Source organism: Fusarium graminearum, chromosome 4 (genome assembly GCF_000240135.3).
Source record: "Fusarium graminearum PH-1 chromosome 4, whole genome shotgun sequence".
NCBI lineage: Eukaryota > Fungi > Ascomycota > Sordariomycetes > Hypocreales > Nectriaceae > Fusarium > Fusarium graminearum.
The window spans coordinates 3,873,777-3,900,039 of NC_026477.1; the positions used below are offsets into that span (position 1 = coordinate 3,873,777).

The window sequence follows — 26,263 nt, forward strand, 5'->3', positions numbered from 1 at the left end:
GCTATAAGAGCCGTGAGTCCTCTACACCTCTCATACCCAACTGCGAACTTGGATCACATCAACAACGTCGATAATAGTCCAAATTAACAACTAAAACTCCACCAACAATGGCAAACTCGTCTGATCCTTTAGTCCGGTATTTCATGTACGCCAGCACTCATCTCCATGTCCTTAAAGGTATCTCGCCATACTTGTATCGCCGATCCAAGGAGGCACGTACCTCTCTCAACATCAAGGAATCAACAACATCGTTCGTGTCAGGCTCAGTAAACGCATTTATTTGGTCAGCCTGCCAAGCATACGACCGAGGTACCCCCCTGGTCATTCGCCCTGATGATGTCTGGTTGGCGATCCTCCAGAGCATCGGCCGTTTCTGTCTTCCCCATACGGATGACATTTTGTTGAACGAAATGTTTGATGTTCCCAGGCTGACCAAAGAAGATTTTATGAGCCCGGATACCTTGGCAGGGGAGATGGAGTATCTCGTCAACAGGAAGTGTTTATCAGAGGAACGCACCAACTCGTTGATGCCAGACTTTACCACAACACTTTCGGAAGACGTCACGGCTGCTTGTGTCTCCATCCTCGGTACACAGTGGAAGGATGACCTTCCAACTGACTTGCGCTTCACAAGGGCCGGTATGTCTACAGTGATACTTGCTGGACAGTATTGCGATTGGTTCAGTCTCCTGGATAGGTTGAAGCTATTCGAGGATGAGGGTGAAGAGGTCCAGCACTTTATCAAAAACACACGACCCATTTTGCGCCGCCTCCATTATGCCGCTCGTGAGCCAGATAGCCCAACAGCGCGCGAGTTGTTCAGCACAACGGTTAGGAAGACACCCCCAAACGGCGTTGATGACGATTTGGTGACTGGTTGGATCACTTCCTTCTACCATCTCAACCAACAGAGCCAAATGCGTCAACCAGATATCGGGCCATTTGGACAATATGGAGGCGAGGCCTCGGAATACAAAAACATGGCTTGGGGAGAAGAACACGACGATATACTCTACCCAGCCGTCCGTCTTGCCGATATTCCAACCGGAATATCAGCAATGCCTGTACAGTTCCCGGGGAAGGACAAGGCCTTTCATGGCATTATGGTAGGAGGATCTATCGGTATAGCTTATGAGCGCAATGTTCAGAATGTATGGATCCATAGGCCGATAGCAGGGTGGGCTGCGAGCTGCAACGAGGGCGATGAAACGATGCGCAAGAGAGAAGAGATCCTGCGCGATGCCACGCAAGAGATGCAACGTGAGTGGAAAATGGCCAAAAAAGACTTTGGGGACTGCGCCAAAACCACTTGTGCGATTGCGTCGGTGTTGAATAGGATCCAGAGACGGTTGGATAAGTTGTGATTTGTCAATATCTAGACTAGAGTATGGCGTCTCTATGATGATCGAGACACGGGAAGTAATTGGCAGAAGCATATTTACTTGCATTACTTTATTTTAAACTAGGTACAGTTATAAAATTATAAATTCCCATTGTTTTTAAACCTGAGGAGTAGCACCCGTAAGGCTAAGAGTATAATCAAGTCCCTCAGAGACCTCAGCAGTCAACTCGAATCCATTGTACATGATAGGCTTAGCTGGAGCGTTCGCAACAACAACACTCACCTCATCTCCAGACTGAACAGCAACTGTCGCAGCACCGTTGACAAGAGTAGTATAAGACGCCTCTTCACCTTTACGGTAGATAGCAATAGTCGCCACAAACTCGCCCTCCGAAGCGACCTTGACTCCGACCTGGGTACCAGTCACCTGAAGAGGAATGATGTTGGCTCCCATGTATCGAGGGGCGCGGTCAGCTGTGGGCTTGTAACCATCACCAGAAGGCTCGATGTGGGAAAACTTGATCTCTGCACGTTGCTGGAAGAAAGTCTCCTGTGCGGAAGGATGGCCAATGTCGACGTAAGCCATGCGCGCCCAGTATCGACCAACGATATCACCGACTGTGGCATTCGTAGACACACGGCTCAGCGTGTGAAGAGGAGTCTCGTTGCTGTCCTTTTCATACTGAATCTGCAGCTGACGAACGGTATCTTGACCGAGACCTGCAAAGTCATCGGGGTTGTTTGTCAAGTAAGCCAGAAAAGGCCAGGCTTGGTAGTAGTTGCCAGATTCTGGAGTACCGTCGACGATGACTTGGTGAGAGTCGCCGAGGAGCTTCTTGAGCTCAATCTCGGTGGGATAAGCCTCTTGGTTGTGGGCTTTTCTAGCGCTAGCACAAATGTCGGATGTTTTGTACGTGTCGGCTACCCAGTTTGCGAGAGTCTCCCACCAAGCGCCAGTATTCGTCTGATCGACCCAAGCCTTCTGATGATAGTGCAGTCCGTGACCGTACTCGTGAACAGTCACACCTGGAACAGCGAGATACTCGTCAACAACCTCCAACCAAGCAGATCCGCTATCAGCATCAGAGTGCATCACACCAGCGGCCCCTCCGCTCAAAGTTCCGACGGTGTAAACATTGGTCTTGTGCAGCGGGCCGCTATCGGTTTCGTCGTTGAATGAGAGTCCGGGAGAGCGCCACTTGAGTGTTCCGACGAAGCATTCGAATGCACCTTCGAGCATCTCAAGGGCTTTATCGGTCGCTTCGGCAGATCCTGCGTAGACTCGGAAGTGAGCTGAGTCTTTGAAGTTGTTGCCTCCTGGGCCAACGTTTGGGTTTGCAGTATAAGATGCTTCCGCTCCTGCCGCCGGGGCAGAAGCTGATGGGATGCTCTGGGGGAGAGCATTGGCCCCAACGGCGAGGAGGCCGATTACTGTGTTGATGTTGATGAGACCCATTGTAACGAATGTGAGCTATAGAAACGAATGTATTTGTTGAAAGAAAAGCGAAGGAATAGAAATGAATGTCAACACAACTTGGAACTGGAGGGTAACATTGTAGTTAAGGTGTTTATGCTTCTTATATGCATGCTAGCCGAAGGCCTTAAGTTAGATAAACATGCTACTAAGTCCATCTTGATTGGTGGATTATCCAGGTTTCCAGATAAACGGTTTCAAACCCAAGGTTAAAATGTTTTGGAAAAATAGTCCGATGGCTCTATTTGTCAGTGCGATGTTGACTTGCGAGGATAACCTTGCAAATGTAGTGTCAGTAGTTGGAGAAACAGGGGTTATAGTTTGATTGCAAGGCAAGTGTCACTGTTTCATCTCTGTATCTGAGAGTGATCGACATGAGAACAATTTCTTCACGGGGGATCATACGAAGATTTAGCTTCAACTAGAGTCAATACATAGTAGTAGATATTGAAGATAATGAGACAAGATTAGGCATTACTTATTTTGTACTGGTTATTCTTATATCATCGGAAGATGCCGTCACGTCATACCGACGATTAACCGCGTTGTCACGCAACGACCTTGGTACCCTGGTAACTCTTAGTAACGTCAGTTGATGACTCCATCTTACAGACCATCGCAATCTACCTTGTTTCAACATCTCAAAACCCTGGTAGCGAATCTATCATCGAGATACCGAATTCAAAATGCCACCAGACCAATCCGAGGATGTCGCTGCTCGGCAGCCTCTTCTCTCTGAGCGTGACGAGAATGTCTCGTCCGACGCGTCGCGTGAGTCTCGGACCCGAGGAACATTTACTCGTAACCTCGGTGCCGCTGAAGCATTCGGTATCGTCGTAAGCATCGTTATCGGAAGTGGGGTATTCACATCTCCCGGATCTATCGACACGAATGTTCCGTCACCTGGTATTGCTTTGGCTATCTGGCTCGTTGGGGGTATACTGGCTTGGTCCGGGGCCACGACGTTTGCTGAGCTCGGCACGGCTATTCCAGGTGAAGGTGAGATATTTGCCAGTTGCTGCGATATCCATGTAGACTAACCTGTCGTAGGTGGTGTCCAGCCATATCTTCAGCATATCTACGGCGACATCTGGGGCTTCCTTGCAGGCTGGACATGGATCGTCGCCGTCATGCCTGCGACTCTCGCAATTCTCAGTATTGTCTTTGTCGAGAGCGCTTACTCAGCCGCCGGCGTCATCAACGAGGATGACCGTATAGAGCACAAGCTTCTCTCCATCCTTGTTCTCGTTGTCATGAGCGTTGCAAACTCCATCAGCACAAAGGCTAGTACGCGTCTCAACGGCTTCTTTGTGGTGCTCAAATTTCTGAGTATCCTTGTTGTGGTAGTCGTTGCTCTTGCTGTAGTGGGCGTTCACGTGGCGCATCCCAACAAGGAAGTTGGCGGAGGCGATTGGTACAAGAAATCGTGGTTCAAGTATCGTGATACGTATAACCCTAATGGACCGGATACCGATTGGAGTAAGTTGAGTCAGTGGGAGATTTTTGGTCATTATTCTGCCGCTTTGTATGCAGCTTTGTGGGCTTACTCGGGTTGGGACAAGGTCGGTTTTGATAACCTTTGAATGTCTTTCTGCCTGCTAATTTGATTAGGCTATCTATGTATCTGCTGAGCTTTCACAGCCTGCTAGGCAACTCCCTCTTGCCATCAACACATCCATTCCAACAGCTATTATCTGTTTCTTGGCCGCCAACGCCGGATACTACATTCTTCTTCCTTGGAATATCGTCAGCACCACAGATAGTGTAGCAGTAACAGCCATAACACGTCTTCTTGGCCAGGGCTTTGGTATTGTTACGGCTATACTCATCTGTCTAGTTGTTGCAGGCTCTCTGCTAGGCAACTCCTTCGTCGCAAGCCGAATGTGCGTTGCCGCAGCGAGAAAGGACTGGATCCCGAGTCTTTTCACCATCGTTGGACGAGTTGGCTTGAAACCTGCTGAGGAGGAAACTGCTGCAGCTGATGAACAATCCAAGGATACTGGTGATGCACCGATAAACGCTGTTATCCTTTCAGTTATTCTTGCCAGCTTTTACATCCTGTTTGGCAGTTTCAGAGCACTCCTAACTCTTAATGGTCTTGGAGAATACTCTTTCTTCTTCCTCACTGTTCTCGGAGCTATTATTCTTCGGTACCGCGAGCCTGATTTGGAGCGTCCTTACAAGACCTTTTCCATCAACCCCATCGTGTTTGTCATTGTTAGCGGTTTCGTTGTTGTTAGAGGTGCTATCTTTGCACCTGTGCAGGCAGTTGTGATCATGGCCATCTGGGTCCTGGGTCTTGTTTTCTACAAGGCGCGTCAGTATTGGGCTTCTAGGTAAATGGGGTTTTCCGTCTCGCATCTTATTCTCAGAGTAGTCGAAAGCATAATGGTGAGATTCATTATAGTTCATGCTAGATCAGTCTCTTATAATGGGTGGGGTGATATCATAGGTAGACAAGAAGGGACGTAGATTATATCCCCTATTAGACGCATCTTGGATATGGCAAACGGACTCTTGCAAATCAAATCATATTAAACAAATATACTCATTAGGTCGCAGAAAAGATTAGTAGGAAGCTACAAGTCTCTGGTTGAGTCTGTTATTTCGTGAGTTCTCGCAATTTCAAAGTTTAATGCTGACTTTTTTTATCACCCTGCATTTTGAACCCTTTCTACATAGTAGTAACTTTCAGACAAGCAATCTCTTCCCCACAAAATACATATATAAGGATTGCTCCGCAGCCCACTTCTTCTTCCTTCAACACAGCTTGCGAAACACCCAACCCAGGCAGTTGATAGCGCATCTCTCGTCATTTACACATCCATTCGCTTACCATGGACTACCGTTAGGGGGAAGACGGTTGCGCAATTTGTGGTACTAAGTTATGGCATCTTCTTGGACATACGCCGGAAGACTGGCAGGTAGATACTTTCGCCCTTCACGGGCCTACAGGCCTGAGTCCCGAGGCAGACGATGGCTATTCCGACGAGCTGCTCACATGGTACGACGCAAATGTTAAGCATGCTCGTTTTAGTCACTTGGAATACTTGGCACAACTTATTAGCCACTTCCCGACCCCTACTTCCAGCTACTTCTACCGTGGCTTTCACAAATCATGTGCCTCGATTGCTCACCAATTCATCACCCAGCAATCACCAACCAACTTGGATTCTTTCTGCGATATATGGTTCACGTTGAATCAGTGATGCTGCAGTAATAGTCCCTCCACGTTGCTTCCATTGGATCACCGGTCATACTATCTTCCTAATAGAAGTTACCGGCCTCGTCCTAAATGGGTACGGATCTATCTCTTTAACTTTCTCTCTCTTTGGGTTGTCTAACACATCCTAGTGGAAATACGATCCCTTCGATATCCCTGACCTAACGTCTCGTCTACTGGAGAATGTAAAGTACAGGCTTGTGTCACCGTCAGCTGAAAGCTCTCGATTTTGCAACAACCTCTCGAGTCTGCCTCAAGAACTCCTGGGCGGAATCACAGATTATCTCCAGTGCACAACCGAGCCCCTGGGCTTGCAACCCACATACCTATTACCTCAGCACTTGTGGAAGCAGCTCATCGTCAAGATACCGTTCATTTGGGATATAGACGTGGAACAACTTGAACAGCCCTCCTATTGCTCTATTGATAGCGATAGCATCAGGGAATGTGACTGGGAGCTCTTGTTCCGGTAGATTATGGCTCGTCCTTTTCGATACAACAGGTCCAGAACCATTCAGATTCACGAATTGTACGAGCTTTGGGAATATAGTCAAAGCGGATTGGACGTCCCCTCTGGCTTGACGAACCGGCGGAGAATTTGGCAGATCTTGGATGACATGGACGAGGAATAAATCGACGTGCATAGTACGACATGGGATCGACAACTTCCACCTGTTGCATCAATACTGGCTGGAATGAGTAGTCGTTATATGTAACTGGACTAGTGGGTAGCAGAAAGGTTTGCCTCCTAAGTCTTAGTGTATAAAAATAAGTAGTCTAAGAAGTATAGTCTAAGTGGCATAAGCTGCCCTACTGATTCTATCTCTTATGCTCCTAGCAGTCAATTTTTCTGATACCCTGAGGCTGGAGAATATCGATGTTTCAAGTAGACCCGGCAGCACGACGAAACCTGTAGATCTAGCTATTCATGTCTCGTTAGACTTTTCCCTGCAACATGAAACATTGCCTCCATCTTTTGTTTTTCTATCAAACATAGTGATTAATACCACACGTCTCGATAATGGCATAAACTGATCTACAAATCTCGTCTCTTACACTCCCAGTTGCCAAGATAATTTTTCGGATACTCCGATGCATTTAGGCCTACCAGCAGGTAAGGATCTCATATGCTCGACTATGCATATCAACAGAAACAGCATAGGCTGAATACCCGGAGTTTCCGGGCCAGATCAACACACTAATTCCGCGTAACTGGATCCCTCATCCCATTTGTGCATCACAATTTTGTAGCGTTACTTTCGGCAGTCAGATTTTTCTTATCAGCAACGTGAAACGTATTCTCCTTTTCTCCAGGGTCTCGTATTGTCGAATAGCCAGCCACTAAAAAGACCCAGACCAAATTGCAAGCGAGTGCCGATCCCAAAGTCTGGGTCCAACGGTTCTGGATACCGCCAGGGTGTCAACCTTGTGTCGAACCACAACTGGTCCTGCTGAGGTAACATCACTAGTTGCACTGCAGATATGATAATGTATGTTGGTCGTTAGGATAGGAGGTCCCGTAGATTTAATACAAAATCACCAATTATCCCGCCTCACTTCTTTTCTCTTCTCCTACTGAGTTTCGTCTATATTGCAAAAAATGGGTTTCAAAGTTCTCATTGCTGGCGCTGGCCCTACAGGCCTTCTCGCGGCCCTGGCTCTTCAGCGAGCTGGAATCGAGTACAAGATTCTCGAGCGTCGAAAGGAAGCCGATCTCAACTGGGGTGCCTCAGTCTGTATCTGGCCTCATAGCTCTCGCATTCTAGACCAGCTTGGTCTTCTCAAGGAAGCCTATGACCTTCATCTTCCCATGTCCAAGAAGTGCAATCTCCGACGCGATGGTTCTGTTATGAGCTGGAGTGACATGATTAAAAATATTGGTGAATAGTAAGTTAAGGCCCGCCATTGATTGCGGGGATAAATACTAACCTCAACTAGCCACGGCCATGAATGGATGCTGTTCCAGCGAGGTGATCTCGTCAATCTACTCAAGGAAAACCTCTCCGACATAACGAACCAACTCCTACTCGACAAGGAAGTCACAACTATATCTTCCAAGCCCATGGGTGTCGAAGTCACGTGCGCAGACGGAAGCACATACGACGCAGATATCCTCATCGGCGCAGACGGCATCAACAGCATCACCCGCAACTTTGTCAACGAAGAGACAAAAGAAAGCGAGACCAAGAACGAAGACTTCAAGACTACCTTTTACGGCTTCTACGGCCATGGCGAAGAGCTCTCCACAGACCTCGTCGAGGGAACAGATTACGAGACCCACTCGACAGGGTTCAGCGCTCAGCTCATCATGCCCACGCACAAAAAGTACTTCTTCACCATTTATCTCAAGCTCGACAAGCCGACCACGGGACGCCACTACATCACTGCCGAGGAGGCTGGTGAGTTGGCCAAGAAGTATGAGGATATCTATATGGCGCCTGGCATCACATTCAAGCAGGTCTGGGAGTCGAAGAAGTGGTTCTACACAGCCCCATTTGAAGAAGGTGTCGCAAAGACATGGTCCAGAGACCGCGTCGTTCTGATTGGTGACGCTGTGCACAAGATGACACCCAACATCGGTTGCAGTCTCAACACGGGATGGCAGTCTACCGTGTTTCTGATCAACCTCATCCGCACACTCATTGTCGAGAACCAGAACCCGGATATCAATGATCTGACAAAGGTGTTTGCCGAGTACAAAAACATTCGTTTTGCACACGTCACCAACGACGTCAAGTTGGCTGGTACGTCGACGCGAGCTGTCATATGGGACAACTTTTTCTGGAAGTTTCTGGATCAGTATCTTTTGCCGTACATCAACGGTGATACCATCTTGGCCAAGCACATGTGTTGTCCGACAATTCTGAAGGCTTTTACGCTGAATTGGTTGCCTGAGCCCAACTTTAAAGAAGGAGAGTTGAAGTGGCATAATAGACCGGTCGTTGTCAAGGAGTGAAACACATCTGGCATCGCATAGCGTAGTATAGAATACATGACATAGAATTCCTTTTTTGTTGAGTCGTAATTGTAATACATTTCAATCCCATCCTCCAAACTTTCTCGCATTTGGCCCCATCGCGGATACTATGGACCTCCCTCCTGTTCTTACAAGCGTAGTCGCCCGATGTCAAAGATAAATAAATCTATCGTTTACGACGGCTGCCCTTCTTTGCATTGACGGGTACATTGTTTTTGGGAGACATGGCATCATTCGGCTTGCCCGCCTGTGACGTGATATCAGCATCAGAAGGAATCTCCCCCGACTCGTCAACCTCATCCTTGATTTCCCATTTGGCGATATCATCCCGAAGATCTTCTAGAAATTCTTCATCGGGCTGCTCGTTGCTGGAATGCTCTTCAGCCATATTCTCCCGCATTTTGTTCAGCACGCTGGTGGGGGGCTGGCCAAAGCTCCTCGATCGATCGTTGACTCCGGTTATGCCACTGTCAAAAAGACTTTGCAGCTCATCGCTCGTCATGGCGGTTGACTCAGGGTCTGGTGTAGGAATCTTGGCCACAAGCTCCTCTAGAGCGATATTGAAGGTAGAATCAACTAGCACTTGATGGCTTTGTGCGACCTTTGCTTGGTCTTGCCATAATTTATGCATGATTTCGCATAGAGGCTGCCATTCTTTCCGACGAATAGGGTATTTATAGGACGTCTTCGGATCTTGGAAGTAACAATACTCTGTGGCGTACACCAGCGGCCTGAATGTTGTAGCGGATAAGATTGTGGAATGTAAGACAATCATAGAGTTGTCTTCGGTTGGTTCGAATAGTATTCTGTGTCTTACATAGATATTGGTGGGATTGAAAGGCCTCTTGATGTTGATTTTCAACGGTCAGTCAAACAAACACTTGGTTTTGAGACATGACAAGGCATAATACATACCGAGATGCGGTGGAGTAGGGATCGAGAAACAGTTAGTATGATGTGATCACCAGGTGGTGAAATCATTTCTCTCCATTGCCGGTGCGAGTTTGGGTCTGTTTGATTGTCGCTGATCATCTTTGTCCATCTTATGCGGGATGAATCGAGAATATCTTGGTAACATGACATGCTAACATCCCCTGGAAATGTTTTAGTTTGATTATAGCTGCACCGGGGAAAGCAACTGTACCCTGGGACAAGATTAGCTACAGGAATACTCCATCTTTTCGCAGTGATTAATTTACTGTTATATCCTGCAAGACCATTAGTTTAACCAACTACTGTACATATCACATCGATGTGCGGTGGGAAGGGGGAACGCACTAAATCTGAGGGTCGGAGTATTTCCCGATCTTGATGATAGGGGACGTGTGCAAATCCCATGAGTCCGTAGTACATGGTGTGCCACTTGACGACAAATTCTGTCCGTAGAGCGTGGTACTGAGACTCGGTGGCATCTGAGAAATCTTTGTCTCTCCCCCTCGCGCGTCTGATGCTCGTGAATCGATCGTTTGTTTCTCTAAGCCAATTTGAGGCTTTGGTAGCAAGGAGCAGTAGATTGGACGGCTTGAGGTCAAACATTTCGGTCTCTTTGTCCGCTTCAACTAACATTTTGGCATCTTGTCTCATCACTTCTTCCATGAGCAATTCCATCCTTTCATTGACCATGGCTCTGACTCTAGCTGTGGCCTCAGCCTCGGCCATGTCCGCGGCTGCGGCTGCGGCTTCGTCTCGGAGTCTGATCTTCCTATCTCTGATTTTTCTCCATTTTAACCATTCACTCTCTATTCTTTGGGAAGGTTCTCTGGCTTTTTGTTTGGCGGCTTCTTTTTCTTTTTGTGCGGCAGTCGATGAGAAACGTGGTTGAATTACCATAGGTCGCAGAGCGACGCAATGGCTCAGAGGCCTGAGCCCGACTGACCGCAGTAGACCTGACATGGCTATCTGCGATGACTGCTTTGTCGAGTCATGCGACTTTGGAGACTTTGGTGTTGGTGATGGTGTTGACAAGGCGAGAAAATTATGACAGGTTGAATGTGCGGCTCATTGCACTAAGCCGGTTATCGATAAGGCCGCCACGTATGGCTAGCAATCCAAAACTCTGTTCATCACAGCATCCAGATAGATGGATATTGAGATATGCGTATCTGTGGTTACCTACTGTAGACTTTGCTTGAGTTTCAGATGATTGGTCTGCAGTCAGATACTGTCTGTTGGTTGTATTTGCTTTTTTTTTTACTGAGACATTCATCCCAATTGGCCCCATAAATGTGATTTGTGAGGAAATGTGATGCAACGCCTTGGCGTAGATGCAAGACATGGACAGAAAAAGGTGTAGGGTAGTTGCATGTCGCATGAATGGAATGCTTTGTTTGACTGATAAATATCTTTTGTCTTGATACTTAATGATCTTCTGAGACTGTAGTCAGTCAGTGGCTGCACTGTTAATTTTGGTGTTTGATAGCAATTTTAGAAGTACGATTCATCATGGACCATAATCTTGTACGGCTCTCTTTATTACCAAACTCGTTGGTTAGAATGGTTAACATTGTCACTCTTTTTAGAAATCTAGAAAGTGGACAGAAGTACCCTATATATATACTCCGTATCTTTTTTTTTCACTGCATTTTTAACCTGCCTCGGGCTATTGTGTTCTCTACTCGTCTGTAGGTACGATAAGATGGAAATGGGGGAGGTTAAAATTGCAGTGAAGGTGAGGCCAGCATAGGAGAGTGACCAACTAAGCAAGCTAACGAGTATGTTGTGCAGGCAAGCTCCTGTTGATTGATCCTTCATTGTTGAAGTGTTTGTGACTATAGCACGTTATTCAGATTTAAATCTGACTAATCCACACAATTACTAGCAATTGACAGTGTTGAAACGTACAGTCGCGAATATCTCCAGACGATGTCAGCGGCTTAACCATGACGTCATAAATGATCGGCCAGCATTAATCAAGCAGGGCTGAATGCTTTTACTTGTTTTTGTCCAGTCGGAACAAGAGGAAACCTCAACACCAAAGGTCAACTTGTCGTGATGGAATCAGAAGATTTTTCACAAGATTGATTACAAAATCTCCACTAGGTGGAATAGGCAGCGACATAAAGCCCTGGTACCCCATACCTGAGACTCCGCTTGGTAAAAATCCCCATGGAGTACAAGACCGAGAATTTGACCGATTGGAATTGGACAAGGTAATAATTTGGGATTGTTTGTGCTGTTGTTGTTGTTGTTGTTGTTGTTTAAATCATGTTGTGGAGAATTGATGCCGTGATGTGATGGGAGGCTCTGCGGGAAACATGTGAGAATCAACCACGAGGGTGATAATTGGATTAAAACATGCGAACAAGAAAAAAGAAACTTTAGAGCCCCAGCTTGTGCGGCTTCAGTAAATTAATTTGGAGGCCATCCCTAGGAAACAGACATTGCCAGTCTGAATTAATTCCGCAATACCGCCAAGGCAAAGCCCAGAGTTCAGCTGTGATCGCCCAGGACGGCACGTTTTTATCTTGGCATCTTGGCTTTCCAAGTTGTAAACATCAAATCCTTTTACAAAAAGACCTGCGCATCAGGGGTTAAACGCGGGAAAGGGTTACAGATATGACGCAATGATGTGCTAAACAAGGGGAATAAGCAGGACTTGTCTAGTCTTCGATTCGATTTGATCCAAGTCATGTCATTGTGGAGTTGCAAGAGAAAAGAATTCTGCTGCCTGGAATATCTCGCTTTGACCGATTGGAAGACGATACAGAGTATCTTATTGTTGATGATAGTAGAGGAAATTCCTGGTGTTTGTTTGTTCTATTGAAGAATTCTTAACCTCTCATACGTCATTTTAGATCCCAAGTTCATGACTCGGCCGAGTCTAGTTCTCAACATCTCTCTCTATGCACCAAAAGACAGATGCACCCCGGTCTCTCGATCAGCGGCTTCCAATGCGTGATGAAATAACCGCAACCACCAACCTTGTCCACTCTAGGTAACCCGTCACCCGCATCTTGTCTCCATCTCACCACTGACCGTTGATCTAATGTCCCTCCAGAGTCCGGATAGAGCGGCACAACCAATCTTTGTCAGTCAACTCCACACACTAACAAACTCCACGTCAACGACGCCATTTCCGGGGTATGATTCTTTCTTTCCTTTGTTTCCTCTGGGAATGATGTCAAGAGTGGATATGTCACCCAACTACCTACTGACAGCATCTTACAACACGCTTGTCTGACCCCCGGCTTTTTAAAACAAGATGCTCCCCCAATCCCCAGATAATTTAACCTTAATACCACTATTCCATCATCTCTTCTTCTATGGTATACAGACCAATTAGTCTTGTCCAAAATGCCAACTCACTTCTCTGATGACCCACCTCAGGTCATCAACCAAAACGATCTACACCTCGCCAACTCGCGTCTCGAGGACCACAACGGTGCCCTCGATGGCTCAACAGACCACAGCGGTGACGAACGCAGCCCAAACCCAAACACAAGCCCCAATGGCGCCCACCTCGAAAAGCTTGGTACCTACGACAAGTACGAGATAACAGAGGATGACTGCTACGATGAGCTCGGCTACTCGTTTCCTACCTGGAAGAAGTGGTACATCCTCACCGTCGTCTTTTGGGTCCAGGTTTCCATGAACTTTAACACTTCGCTCTACTCCAATGCCATCCCTGGTATTTCTGAAGAGTTTGGCGTGAGTGCTCAGGCAGCTAGATGTGGTGCTATGATCTTTTTGGTCTTGTATGCCTTTGGCTGCGAGCTTTGGGCCCCTTGGTCCGAAGAGTTTGGACGATGGCCTATCATGCAGGCTTCTCTGTTCCTCGTCAACATCTGGCAACTCCCTGTCGCCCTGGCGCCCAACTTTGCCTCCATCTTGGTTGGCCGTGCACTTGGTGGTCTTTCGTCAGCTGGTGGCTCTGTCACCCTTGGTATGATTGCCGATATGTGGGAATCTGACAACCAACAGTATGCTGTTGCATACGTTGTCTTTTCCTCAGTCGGCGGTTCTGTGCTTGGTCCTATCGTTGGTGGTTTCTGCGAACAATACCTAGCATGGCGCTGGTCCATCTGGATCCAGCTCATCCTCGGCGGTTTTGTGCAGATCGTCCACTTCCTGACTGTTCCCGAAACACGAAGCACCATTCTCATGAACCGCATCGCCAAGAAGAGAAGAAAGGAGACCAACGCCAACGTCTGGGGTCCTGACGAACTTGTTCCCTTCCGCGAGCGCTTCTCCGCCAAGGAAATTATGATCACCTGGACCCGTCCCTTCAAGATGTTCCTGACCGAGCCCATTGTGCTGGTTCTCTCTCTCCTGTCTGGTTTCTCCGATGCTCTGATCTTCATGTTCATTCAGTCCTTTGCCCTCGTGTATGGTCAATGGGACTTTGATGCTGTTCAAGTGGGTCTGAGCTTCTGTGCCATTGGTGTTGGCTACCTTCTCGCTTGGTTGCTTTTCATTCCATCTATTAAGAGGAACGTCAAAGAGCGACGCGAAAAGCCTGATGATGAGCGTGCTCAGTACGAGTCACGACTTTGGTTCTTACTTTACACTGCTCCTTGTCTGCCCATTGGTCTAATTGGATTTGCCTGGACGATCCAGGGTCCTCCCATGCACTGGATTGGCTCCATGGTTTTTGCGGCGATTGTTGGTATTGCCAACTATTCTATTTACATGGCTACTATTGATTACATGATCTGCGCTTGTGAGTATCTCTCTATGAGGTAAAAATATGTTTCATCTGCTAACAATTCCTAGATGGCCCCTACTCTGCTTCGGCTACCGGTGGTAACGGCTGGGCTCGAGACTTCCTCGCTGGTGTTCTCACGCTTCCTGCTATTCCATTCTTCTCCAACATCGGCGCCTCTTCTGGTAAGAATTTGGAATATGCTTCGACAATTCTCTTCTGTATATCTTTCGTTCTCGTCGTGGCTGTCTACGTTATTTACTGGAAGGGACCCGCTCTTCGAGCTCGATCACCTTTTGCCCAGCGCCTGGCTGGCGAGAAGAAGGACAATGCCGAGCAGGGACGTCGTGGCAGTGTTGCCTACGATGCTCGACGAAGGAGTAAGTTATTTAACTCTGATACTATCAAGATGGAAGCTAACATTATGTCAGGCTCTGCTGGTACCGTTACGGACCCTGAGCGTCCTCCTGTTGCTGCTCGACCCAGCTATGGTGCACGACAGTACAGCAACTCCAACCGTTTCTTCGGAGAGAGCCGTGTTACACCTCGTGGAACGCCCCGAGGTACACCATCTGCAAGCCGTCGCGCGAGTGCTGCCAACATTCACAGGCACCAGTAAAATATGCTGTGGAAGATGATGAGCTGGAGTGGATATACCCTGGTTTGAGGAGTCATTTATAGCAACTTGTTATGAAAGTACACGAATAATGAATAATTATCCTACTATCGCTTGATCAGACTTGTGAAAATAATAGTGTTTGCCTTGCCGTGAGAATTCGCTGTGACTGTCGTCGCAGCCATTGTTGAGCACCAATTGGCAGCGTTGTCTTCAACAAGTTCCGGGCGAATGGTTTAGTGGTATAATACTCCCTTAGCATAATTCGACCGAATAATCTGGGAGTGGTCCAGGGTTCGATTCCCTGTTCGTCCAACACAGGTGGTTAAAATCCACCAAATTTCCTCTTTTTGTGTCTCTGTCAATTGGCATTTTTTTTTATGCTGATCGGTCAAGAGTTATGGTGCAAGACGAACCGAAAAAAATAACTGACGGGGGACACTCGTACAGGAAACTCAATATTATTCAACGTCTGAAACATACATAAACGATTTGAAGAAAATTCTATAGCTTTCGGATCCCGAACCCCATTTTGTGACAACTCACTGAGCAGCCACACCAACGGCAGGAGGCGCATTCACTGCATTCACCTCACACTTATTGTCAATCCCCATCTGCAGAGTAACCTTCTCCCAAACAGCAGAATTGACCAGCTCAGCAAAAGTATCCTCAACAACCCGCGCAGTTCGCTCAACAATGTCATCGACATCAGCCTTGGTCACGATAAAAGGCGGGCAGATGAGGAAATGGTCACCGCTGTATCCATCGTAGCCACCGTTGGCGTTGAACAGGGCAATCTCATAGCCTGCGCTCATTCCACGAGAGTGAAGCGTGCTGTTCAGACCCAGGCTGTAGGGGAACGGCATCTTGGTCTTTTTGTCGGTGACGAACTCGATGGCCCAGAAAAGACCCCTTCCTCGAATGTCGCCGACGAATGGCATCGGAAGGAAACGTTCCTTGAGCCGCGACCCGAGATACTCGCCCATGGTCTGAACGTGTGCCAGCAAGTTCTCGTCGCGGATGATCTGTTGGACCTTGAGGCCTGCTGCCGCTGCCTGAGGATGGGCCATGTATGTCTGTCCGTGAGCGAAGCCTTTGCCGGACTTCTGGAACGACTCGACGAGTTTGGCGTTGAGCATGACAGCTGAGACAGGTGCGTATCCAGCGCCAAGGCCCTTTCCGACGACGAGGATATCAGGGACAACGTCTTCCTGCTCCCATGCGTGAAGGGTACCTGTGCGACCCATACCACACATGACTTCGTCGAGGATGAGAAGGGCGTTGTACTTTTCGCAAACGGCTTTCATGGCTGGGAAATAGCCTTTGATCGGCATGGCGCACCCACTTGCCTTCCCGATGTTAGTCAAGCCACTTCGAAACGAATAAATAAACTTACACTACCGCCAACGGTTTCGGCTACAAAAGCGCAGACTTTCTCAGGTCCAATTCTTTGGAACTCATCGTCGAGCTCTTGTGCTAGTCGTTGCACATACGCCTCATCGTCTTCACCCTCCTTTCGGCCGCGGTATTCGCTGCAAGCTGATACCTGGGATGAGTTTTGTGAGATCAACTGCACGAACGGGTCCTTGCGGACTTTGAAATCGCCTAGGGTCAGGGCACCCAAAGTTGCGCCGTGCCATGCGCCCACTCGGGCGATGAAGTGGCTTCGCTCTGGCTGAGGAATGGCGAGGTGCGAGAAGTGAGTTTTGGCCAGTTTGAGGGCAACCTCAACTGCTTCAGAGCCTGCATATCACAAGTTAGTAATGATTGTGGAGTTTAATAATTGTTATCGCCCACTGACCTGACCCGCACAAGACCGCCTTAGACATCAACCCATTTGTCGACTCGACCAGGAAATCGGCAAGATCCTCGGCTGCCTTGGTCTTGTAGAACCCAGGATGGCAGTACGGAACGTTGACCAGCTGCTCAACAACGGCCTGTTGAACATCCTTGTTGTTGTAGCCTAGACAGGCGACGGCCGCACCGCTGGTCGCGTCGAGGATACGACGGCCATCGCTCGTGTTGAGGAAAATGCCCTCGGTGGACTCGATGAGAGCTGCAGGGTGCTTTTGAAAGTTTTTGTACAAGAGACTGTTTGTGGGCTTCGGAGTAGAGGAGGCCATGATAAATTGCTGTTGTTCTACCACACGGATGATAAGATGGATGATGGGTTTGGATCCAGAAGGTGGTCGTGTGCGTTTTCGTTCTTATATAGCTGATCTGTTGTTCCTCGTATCCCTCGATTTCTCACAAACATCTGTGCGTACATTGATCAGCTGGCGAGCTTGATCCAGAGTTGCTTCTTTCCATGCTGGCAAACTGTGGCTCCAGGCAATGTGAATGTTGCAAAGCATGCTGTGTAATCAAGGACATATGTCGTCACACCTAATTGTGACGAGGAAGAGGTCTTTGCTGGATCCGCATTTGATCGTCATGGCGTGCATTAGGTTTCGATAGTTGGGAAATTGCAAGACACGGAGGCTGGAAATGCCGATCAAGAGAAACATTCCCGAGGGAATTTGAGATGATCAATCAGTTAGTACTGCTTGTTCTGATTGATATCGGGTCGGACCTTGGAAGATAAAGTCCCGTAGCTGGTGTCACCTAAAAATACCAAAGCGATTTAGTGTCTTGGTTGCCCTCCAATCAGTCTTACCTAAGAATGTACCTCCCTGCGTTAGTGACACAGCGGGAAGGAATGTGCAGTGGCAGGCAATAGCTGGCAGGCAGTAGCAGTGATAAGTGGTTACCAGCCCCCCTATAACTTCCCTAGCTTCATGCAGTCTCAGAAGCCCCCCTTGCCTAGAAGAACAGGTCTCCTCATTGGAACTTGGCTGCTAAGATCGGGCTCTAACGCATGAAAGCCGCCCTTGGCCGTCTCACCCACTTGCTACTCTGTGGCTACCTACTTTAAGCCGCCTGCTTTTTCTCGTTTCGTTTCTTTTTCCCTCATATCTACCTTGGTTGCTAATACCTGGTAACTTATTCCTAGTCGCTACCCTACTGCACCTATTATCCCGATTCAGCAGTCATGGAGATCCCGTTCCTAGACCATGTCTTTAATGGTTCCGATGCCTCTCATGCATCTATCCTACCCTTTATTCCGTATCTCTTTCCCGGTGTTGCTGAAGCTGACATAGATTTGCGCATCCATGCTCTGGCTCAAGGAACGACAAACAGTGTGAGAACTACCTCCCTCTTAGACGGGCGGGCGCTTGTCTGTCTCAGTCTCACCCCCATTACACATGCTAAAATTTGACAGTTGTTCAAAGTCACCAATCAATCCCTGAACCAAGACGCTGTGTTAGTCAAGGTCTACGGGGATGGGACCGACATCACCATCGATCGCAACAGTACGTTTTATGTCCCATCATCTCGTCTGGAACTTCCCTTCTTTGACCCATGTCTGACCCTAACCTGCGACAAAAAGAGGAGCTCAGGGTGCACAAGCTTTTGGCCGATCGCGGCCTCTCATCCATGCCACTTTGCCGCTTTTCCAATGGCCATGCATACCAGTTTATTCCTGGCAGTGTCTGCTCTGAAGGCGATGTGTCTAAGACAGAAATCTTCCGTGGGGTTGCAAGGGAGCTGGCGAGGTGGCACGCCCTGCTCCAGCCTGTCGATCTCCAAGGAGCCAGGAAAGAGCTGGACTATGAGCCGAGTGTTTGGTCGACTGCGAAGAAATGGCTTAATGCAATCTCCAATAGTTCAAAGCGGTCACAGTCCGAGATCGAGCAGCTGCAGGAAAGGTTTCAGTACCTAACCGACAAGCTGCTGCCCACTGATGTTATGCCGGAGCCCTTGGTACGTCGTTGCATTTACTTTTTCCTTTTCATCTTATTGTTTGCTCTCGATACCTTCTAACATGTGAACGAGTTCAGGTGCTTGGCCACGGTGACCTTTTGTGTGGCAACATCATTGTACAAGAGTCGGCTGATGGCATGGAGGCTGCGAATGGGACTACACATGTTGCAACAGTACGCTTCATAGATTACGAGTAAGTCGGCACCCATCCAGAGTCTGCCAAGTTCGGCCGAACACGGAGTAACCCTTCTCTTGTGTTCTGTGTTGCAGACATGCCACTTACTGCCCTCGGGCGTTTGAGCTCGCGAATCATTTCGCCGAGTGGACTGGCTTCGAGTGCGACTACGCTAGGCTGCCAAGCACGTCAACCCGCCGAGCCTTCGTTCACGAGTACCTCAAGACGCACGCCGATCTTGGTCGGCAACACCAGCACCAGCGAGACTGCCATGTCACCGACTGCGACCGTGATTGCGACCTGGCGAGAAAGACAGGATCAGATCTGCCGGCTGCCAATGACGCCCAGGTGGAGAAACTCATGCGTCAGGTTGATGATTACAGGGGATTCCCTGGGTTTTACTGGTAAGTTTAGTTACACCAAGCTGTCCTACAAGGTGTCGTGCTTCGGTACACAGCCAGGCGAGACATACATCCAAGTGAGACATTTTGCATATCAGACTGACCCGTCTCCGCGGCAGGGGTCTCTGCGCTCTCATCCAGGCTGAGACAGCGACTGGAACTATCGACTTTGACTACGCGGGATATGCTGAGAAGCGCTTTGATGAATACGAGGCATGGCGCAGGGTCCAGGATGGCATTGTCGGGTCTGATGAAGAGATGCCCTTGCGTGAGAAGAATTGGGCGCTTCCGTGAGGGGATTTTGGACAGCAGGAAAGCGAGACAGACAGGGCCTTTTGTTTTCTCGATGCGCTTGTGGGGAGGGGCCCCTAGAGCCGTCATATCCTCTTGAATCGACACCTTTTTGATACAACATGCGCTGTGCCATGTATGACCTGCTCTGCCGTAGCGGCCAGCCAAGGAGAGCATCTTAAAATCACACAACGACCAGATTTGGAACATCATTCGTCTGTATCAGCTGTCGGTTTAGCTTTTTTAAGACAGCCACTGTGGAGTCCTCCTCTTAGCTGACGACACCGCCCCTTGACATGTTTGTAACCACAAGTACCTCCGATAGGCCTAGTAGACACGGCCATGCCTGAATACATGATTCAACACACACATGTACCCTACTGTACTTTACCGCGCGTGCCGTCTGTGGCGGAGATGGAGTTGGTCTAATCCAGTTAGTCCAATCGACGGATTGGCCGCTTGACTCGATCCAAGAAGATGACAGAAAACTCTGTTCAAAGATTTGAATTGAGTATTTATCCTGGGTGTGGTTGGCAAGAGAAGAATCTACGGAATCACTTCTGCTATTTCATCTATTTGTTTGTACATACCCCGGGCTTCACAAAGCCATTCTCCCTCCCAAACTCCCTCACCCAGCTGCTCGCGTCCAGAGCAGTCCTTCCCTATCCTCCCTTCCCTTTATACCCCTCACAATGGCCGGATGGAAATCCGCTAGAGGCCTTCTCTCTTCCATTGGCGCCGATACCCTATGGAAGTCCAGCCGGGACCTGAAGATCCTGATACTACTGCGCTTTATCCGTTTGTTAGGCTATGGTGGCACCACCCTTATCCTGGCGCTATATCTCAATGCGCTGGGCTTTCAAGATAACCAGATTGGACTTTTCATGACGTTGACTCTTGTGGGAGATCTTGCTATTAGCTTTGTCCTCACTTGGGTCGGTGATCGTGTTGGTGTCCGGTGGACTGCTGCTGTGGGCGCATTGCTGATGTGTGTTGGTGGCGTTGCGTTTGCGTATTTGGAGAATTTCTGGCTGTTGTTGCTTGCGAGCATTATAGCAGTCATCAATCCGAGGTATGTTTGTCACTCAATGTTCGATCGCATTTGGACGTCCATCTTGCTGTTCGTGTCCATGTCACCGTGCTTAACTGACTCTTCAGCGCCAACGAAATTGATCCCTTCAAAGCAATCGAGGAATCAGCAATCGCTCGTCTGAGCACGTCTCACACATGCAACGAAATGTTTGCCTGGTGGTCCATGCTAGGCATGTTTGGCACCGCCGCAAGCAACCTCCTCACCGGTTGGGTCATCAACGCCCTGGAAGATGCGGGTCTGGAAAAGGTCTCGTGTCACCGCGTGGTGTTTCTCGCTTATGCTGCCATTGGACTTGTCAAGTTGATATGCTCTTTGTTTCTGAGCGCAGACGTTGAGCAGATCGTTGAACAGAAGGAACATTGTCCTACTCCGCCTTCCGGGTTTCATCCTGTAGAGAGTGACGAGGAGGAAGATGCGCCGCTTTTGACGGAGAATATCCCCAATTATGGTGGTGTTGTCAGTGATTTGGATAATCCTGAATCGCAGGCAAAGGTTGTTGCTGATGTGCAGGAGAAACGTCTCTTTACCCCCGAGTCTTTCGATTTTATGTGGAAGCTTTCCATCGCCATGGGCCTGGATTTCGTTGGTTCTGGTCTTGCGCAGATTTCTTGGATGATTTATTTCTTCAAGCGCGAGTATGACATGCCTGAAGGTGCTCTGGGATCTGCAACCTTTATAGCTGGTATCATCTCGTCGGTTCTCAACCTCGCTTCCTCCCCTCTTTCACGCGCCATCGGTCAAGTCCAAACCATGGTTCTTTGCCACACTATCAATTCTGCATCACTGCTGATGGTCAGCGTCCCCGGCAATAAATACGTCGCGCTCGCTATTTTTATCTTCCGCATCGTCACTCGAGAAATCGATAATGCACCTCGCCAGGCATTTATATCCGCTGGTGTTTTGGACCATGAACGCACTTCGGCCATGGGTGTTGTTAATATCGTCAAGACGATAGGAAGTTGTCTGGGATTATACGTCACTGGGTTGTTTGCTGGGCTGGACCAGTTTTGGCTTGCGTTTATTGTTGCGGGTGCTTCGAAGCTATCATATAATGTCTTGATTCTTGTGTTTTTCTGGAAGAGGCGTTGAAAAGTCTGTCTTTTATGATGAAAATGTTTGGTCTGTCTTGGTTGGGGGTTTCTCCGGTGGTTTGGTTCGAGTGAGTTGGTTTAGCATTGGATATGATTGATTAAAGGTTGTGGTTTGGGGTTGTGCTCGTTCTTATTTCAGGTCTTGAGTGGTTTGCTTGTTTGCCAAGAGCTTGGCTGACATTCCTTGAAGTATTACATTTTGGAGAGCATAATGTGTGGCGCGAGTAGTAGTACTATGAGATCCTCGTTCCTTGTTCTGATCAATGAAAACGAACGCTCGCGCTACCGCAGTGTATTCTCCATCTACTGCGCAAGTGAGGACAGGGTCTGTTGTTCGAGAGAATACTGTGTTGTGTTGTGATTTATTTAGGTCCTCTGATGTGCATCATTTGTCGCGACTGCATACAATTAACGAAGGAACGCGATACAAAATATGAAACCAATGAAGGGTTTAGTTGAATTATCTCATCTTAATCATATAGGTTTTTAATGTGTCGCGCGTTCTGAGTGATAATGCTTCTTTTTGGAACTGATACCGCGGAATGGGTCTGGGGTGGTTAAGTTGTGGTTAAACAAATACAGTAATGATGCGTATTTATCTTCTCTTCCACAAGTTTAGATATTTTACGGTACGAGAGCAATCAAACTGCGGGGCATTTAAACCCGAATTAAGTAGCCAGTTGTTTCCGCCTGGGCCTGTGATCCTAAATGTTAGGATTCGGCTTGTTTCAATGATCAGCATGACGATGGCGACGAACGAGTTAAAGGGGAATGATATTTAATACTGTATGGGTTTTTGATGGCTATGCTGGTTTTGTTGTTTGAGTTCAAGGGTTAGCTATTCCGATATTGGTTCGTTGAGGTGGTGGACTGAGCTGACTATGTAGACTCGTTGTTTCATGGTGCAAACAGTTAATCACAGTGGTTGAACCAACTCAAATGCTCTTAAAGATCTCTCATATTGATAACATGTTGGTATTAGACATCCCCTACGTATCCTGTTAGTTGCCTAGTCGTTGACAGGTTAAAAGTCTCATGCTCAGCATCGAATTGATGAGGTTGATCGGAGGAGCTCCTGAAGTACCATCCCCCTTATTGTTCCGACATTGCTGGAACAACATGTAATTAGCGTAAAAAACGTGAAGTCCCAGTGGCTTTATTCTCTTTGCCATTTCATATTTCTCAAATCTCCAAGAAAAACGTGACGACAGTGTTGCAACCTTCCCACATACCTGACACTCCTCGATAACTACCCAAAGGTTACACACAATTGAATCATGGATCGATCAAATGATATTCGAGGCCTTGAACGAAGAAAGGTTCGTCAGTATAATGCATCAATAATGCATTAATGATACATCAATGAGACCTGGGCTAATATTCGTCTTGTCTCGGCAGGGATGTGACTTTTGTTCTGAGAAGAAGTACAAGTGTGACACAAAGAAACCCAAATGTTCCAACTGTCACTTACACGGAGTCTTGTGTCTATGTTCATCAAGAACACCCCCCGTTCAAGAAACTCCTGTTCATAGGTGAGTGATAAAAGGCACAAAGATACTCGTGAGTCTAACAACGATAGGATCGCTAGCAGCACTCGACTTGGTACAGTCGAACCCGATCAAAGAGCCACTACTTCCAACCAAACAGTTCCGTTCCCTCTATCACCTACCGAAGAAGTCAAGATATATATGAACAACTACTTTGGCATCTTCAACACAGGCATGCCATTGTTTGACCCTCTAGAATTTCAGACTTACTTTGGACAGTCTTACGCTTGGGGGCCTTGAGAGCGCACCCTTAATAACTGGGCTGCACTCAACGTTATAATTGCGTTGGGCATCAGGAATACCTCGGAGAATATCAAAGAGTACTGCCAAGAAACGGAATCCCGCTGTATTGCAAATGCCAAATCGGCCATATCAAGGTTTGTTTGCGAACCGCCAACAGTCCTGAATCTCCAAATCACCCTTGGTCTGGCTCTGGTTCTCATGGCCGACCAGGATCCTCAATCCGCTAGTAACTTGATCGGGATGGCTGTGAAGATGATTTACGGACTGAAGCTTCATTTACCATCGAACAGAACTGTTCACTATCATACGCGTCACCACCATGAACGAATCTTTTGGATTGCTTATATCATTGATCGTGATTTATCATTGATCACATCTGAGCCGTATCTCTTACGAGACGACGAAATCGGTTTGAATATCAAAGATATCATGTGTAGCGAAGGAACTGGAAATGTCCGAAATGATTATTATGACACAATCGAGATATTGGAGCCAAGGGCGGAGCTAGCCCAGATTCAGGGCAAACTGTACGACCTCGTGCGCTCCCTTAAAGCTTCGAAATTCTCCTTAACCCAAAAACGATCGGTCGAAGAGCGGCTCTACCGGATGCTTCGAGAGTGGCATAAGCATTTATATGAGCCTCGGATTGACAAAAATATGTACCCGGGTAAACCAGAAGAACTTGAGTCAAGATCTCATCGGTTGCATGAAGCCTTGTTGCACCTTGCGTACTACCGCTGCCTTTACTCTGTCGCGAACCTTAGTGTCAGCAATAGAGATTGGATGCAAAAGCTGAACGACTTCAGCGATAGGTACAATGATGGGGAAGACACAAGCGCCTTGACTTCGACCACGCCATTGTTGCCATGGAATTGGCGCCATTTAGCCGACTCAGCTCGATGGTGCGAAAACGTTGTGCTGGATCCGATACAACTTGGTGATCAAGTCCTGAATTGTTACGTCACTATCCAACTTCAAATGGCCTCTCCAATGTAGCTAATGATTTCTAGGATTTCGCTTCCAGTCTGCGAGGCTACAGTCACTGTCCTGGCGGCTCATCTCATCACCCTCCCAGTGCGCGACCTGGAAGAAACCTTCCCAAGTGATGATGACTGTATTGAGCTTAAAGAGATGTAAAATGATGAATACAGGCTGAGGGACGCTATACAACATTATGGAAAGTTCCTGCATGGAATCAAAGACCCTCAGGTGCTTGTACATTACAACATGTGCAAAGAGCTCGTTTCGAAAGCTGGTCAGACGGTGCGTATATTTTTCGATAACACAACTTCAGAGTTTTGGGATGCCAGGAACAATGGACATACCGAAAGAGCAGACCCAGAAGTATATATGGATTTTTTAGTCTTGTCACGTTGTTTTAGTTATCTCAAATCTGTCGATTCATGGCTTTACTCTGTATAACAATAGATCACGTGACCAGAAAACTTGAACTATCTCGTGAACACACTCGAACCACCATCTTTGGCTTGTAATAATCCGACTTAGAACAGCCATATCTCGACAAGAATGGAACTTGATCTCATATAGCACCTACAAGCATGGAAGAATTACAGATAAAACCTTCGGGCATATTCATGCAACAGGGCTTTGTCACGCCTGAGCATGAACAAAAGCTCGTGCATATTTTCGAGAATGAGTTAGAATGGCCAACTCGTCCAGGACGACTGTCACTACACTATGGCTACACTTTCAGCTACAAAACATTTGGAATCGATGAGGAAACACCTTTTAAACCCTTTCCAGATTGGCTAGTCCCTTTACTACCGACTACCGAAGGCCGTCCACCTGATCAAGTCTGTCTTCAACAATACGCTCCGGGCACTGGAATACCACCTCACGTCGACACCCATGGCCCATTTGATCAACTTTACTCTTTGTCTCTTGGATCAGCACTCATGATGCAATTCGCCAATAAAGAGAAGGGAGAGAAGATCGAGGTGGATTTATTACCACGCAGCATGATGCAGATGAGCGGTGATTCACGATTACACTGGACCCATGGCATCAAGTCTCGCAAAACAGATACTCTACCTGATGGTACTGTCAGACTACGACAGCTTCGGTGGAGTCTTACATATCGATGGCTGCGACCTGGCGCAGAATGCGAGTGTGGAAACGAGAAACTCTGTGACACGGCGCAGCGACGGAATGGAGTTGAGAGGGAATACCGATGGAAACAGTACGAAGAAGATGCAAAGAAAGACGAAAAAGTGAAGGCTGTGTAGTTCATCATACATTCATGAGCTAATATAGCAATAAATATACATTATCAAAGGCCGTAGCGTCATACGATCTACCGGCAAGATTAAGAAACGAAGATCCAT

The 26,263-nt window shown here is 47.7% G+C and overlaps 11 protein-coding genes and 1 non-coding gene across 12 annotated transcripts; 8 read left to right on the forward strand and 4 right to left on the reverse strand.

Annotated features, from left to right (window-relative positions):
• Positions 1-107: 107 nt before the first annotated feature.
• FGSG_07559 (uncharacterized protein) lies at positions 108-1,364 on the forward strand (the record flags this gene model as incomplete). Its single annotated transcript, XM_011329036.1, has 1 exon — positions 108-1,364. The coding sequence occupies one exon, from the start codon at positions 108-110 to the stop codon at positions 1,362-1,364; it is 1,257 nt and encodes a 418-aa protein (XP_011327338.1).
• A 135-nt stretch (positions 1,365-1,499) lies between these two features.
• Positions 1,500-2,798, reverse strand: FGSG_07560 (uncharacterized protein; the record flags this gene model as incomplete). Its single annotated transcript, XM_011329037.1, has 1 exon — positions 1,500-2,798. One exon carries the CDS (start codon positions 2,796-2,798, stop codon positions 1,500-1,502), a length of 1,299 nt encoding a protein of 432 aa, XP_011327339.1.
• A 704-nt stretch (positions 2,799-3,502) lies between these two features.
• On the forward strand, positions 3,503-6,512 carry FGSG_07561 (uncharacterized protein; the record flags this gene model as incomplete). The annotated part of the gene is made up of 8 exons (XM_011329038.1): positions 3,503-3,815; positions 3,867-4,295; positions 4,350-4,378; positions 4,428-5,152; positions 5,372-5,425; positions 5,561-5,740; positions 5,772-5,820; positions 6,171-6,512. The coding sequence occupies 8 exons, from the start codon at positions 3,503-3,505 to the stop codon at positions 6,510-6,512; spliced, it is 2,121 nt and encodes a 706-aa protein (XP_011327340.1).
• A 1,127-nt stretch (positions 6,513-7,639) lies between these two features.
• Positions 7,640-8,995, forward strand: FGSG_07562 (uncharacterized protein; the record flags this gene model as incomplete). Its single annotated transcript, XM_011329039.1, has 2 exons — positions 7,640-7,926; positions 7,978-8,995. 2 exons carry the CDS (start codon positions 7,640-7,642, stop codon positions 8,993-8,995), a joined length of 1,305 nt encoding a protein of 434 aa, XP_011327341.1.
• A 187-nt stretch (positions 8,996-9,182) lies between these two features.
• On the reverse strand, positions 9,183-9,647 carry FGSG_13163 (uncharacterized protein; the record flags this gene model as incomplete). Its single annotated transcript, XM_011329040.1, has 1 exon — positions 9,183-9,647. The coding sequence occupies one exon, from the start codon at positions 9,645-9,647 to the stop codon at positions 9,183-9,185; it is 465 nt and encodes a 154-aa protein (XP_011327342.1).
• A 593-nt stretch (positions 9,648-10,240) lies between these two features.
• On the reverse strand, positions 10,241-10,909 carry FGSG_13164 (uncharacterized protein; the record flags this gene model as incomplete). Its single annotated transcript, XM_011329041.1, has 1 exon — positions 10,241-10,909. One exon carries the CDS (start codon positions 10,907-10,909, stop codon positions 10,241-10,243), a length of 669 nt encoding a protein of 222 aa, XP_011327343.1.
• Positions 10,910-13,309: 2,400 nt separating this feature from the next.
• FGSG_07564 (uncharacterized protein) lies at positions 13,310-15,383 on the forward strand (the record flags this gene model as incomplete). Its single annotated transcript, XM_011329042.1, has 3 exons — positions 13,310-14,675; positions 14,729-15,037; positions 15,089-15,383. 3 exons carry the CDS (start codon positions 13,310-13,312, stop codon positions 15,274-15,276), a joined length of 1,863 nt encoding a protein of 620 aa, XP_011327344.1. The 3' UTR covers positions 15,277-15,383.
• Positions 15,384-15,498: 115 nt separating this feature from the next.
• Positions 15,499-15,588, forward strand: FGSG_20676. Its single transcript has one exon. It is a non-coding gene; the product is annotated as a tRNA-Ala (tRNA).
• Positions 15,589-15,719: 131 nt separating this feature from the next.
• On the reverse strand, positions 15,720-17,396 carry FGSG_07565 (uncharacterized protein; the record flags this gene model as incomplete). The annotated part of the gene is made up of 3 exons (XM_011329043.1): positions 15,720-16,644; positions 16,767-17,016; positions 17,075-17,396. 3 exons carry the CDS (start codon positions 17,394-17,396, stop codon positions 15,816-15,818), a joined length of 1,401 nt encoding a protein of 466 aa, XP_011327345.1. The 3' UTR covers positions 15,720-15,815.
• Positions 17,397-18,304: 908 nt separating this feature from the next.
• On the forward strand, positions 18,305-19,947 carry FGSG_07566 (uncharacterized protein; the record flags this gene model as incomplete). The annotated part of the gene is made up of 7 exons (XM_011329044.1): positions 18,305-18,454; positions 18,536-18,626; positions 18,704-19,077; positions 19,155-19,270; positions 19,348-19,467; positions 19,667-19,730; positions 19,795-19,947. The coding sequence occupies 7 exons, from the start codon at positions 18,305-18,307 to the stop codon at positions 19,945-19,947; spliced, it is 1,068 nt and encodes a 355-aa protein (XP_011327346.1).
• A 553-nt stretch (positions 19,948-20,500) lies between these two features.
• FGSG_07567 (uncharacterized protein) lies at positions 20,501-22,371 on the forward strand. Its single transcript, XM_011329045.1, has 2 exons — positions 20,501-21,016; positions 21,103-22,371. Exons 1-2 carry the CDS (start codon positions 20,637-20,639, stop codon positions 22,124-22,126), a joined length of 1,404 nt encoding a protein of 467 aa, XP_011327347.1. The 5' UTR covers positions 20,501-20,636; the 3' UTR covers positions 22,127-22,371.
• Positions 22,372-23,405: 1,034 nt separating this feature from the next.
• FGSG_07568 (uncharacterized protein) lies at positions 23,406-25,838 on the forward strand (the record flags this gene model as incomplete). Its single annotated transcript, XM_011329046.1, has 5 exons — positions 23,406-23,447; positions 23,661-23,688; positions 24,076-24,910; positions 25,070-25,181; positions 25,716-25,838. 5 exons carry the CDS (start codon positions 23,406-23,408, stop codon positions 25,836-25,838), a joined length of 1,140 nt encoding a protein of 379 aa, XP_011327348.1.
• Between the last annotated feature and the right edge of the window lie 425 nt (positions 25,839-26,263).

What these genes read in the sequence shown, in the direction of transcription:
- FGSG_07567 (XM_011329045.1), top strand. Translation starts at nt 20,637, where the DNA reads ATGGCCGGATGGAAATCCGCTAGAGGCCTTCTCTCTTCCATTGGCGCC. An exon ending in ATAGCAGTCATCAATCCGAG is followed by an intron (nt 21,017 to 21,102) that starts GTATGTTTGTCA and finishes CTGACTCTTCAG; the next exon opens with CGCCAACGAAATTGATCCCT.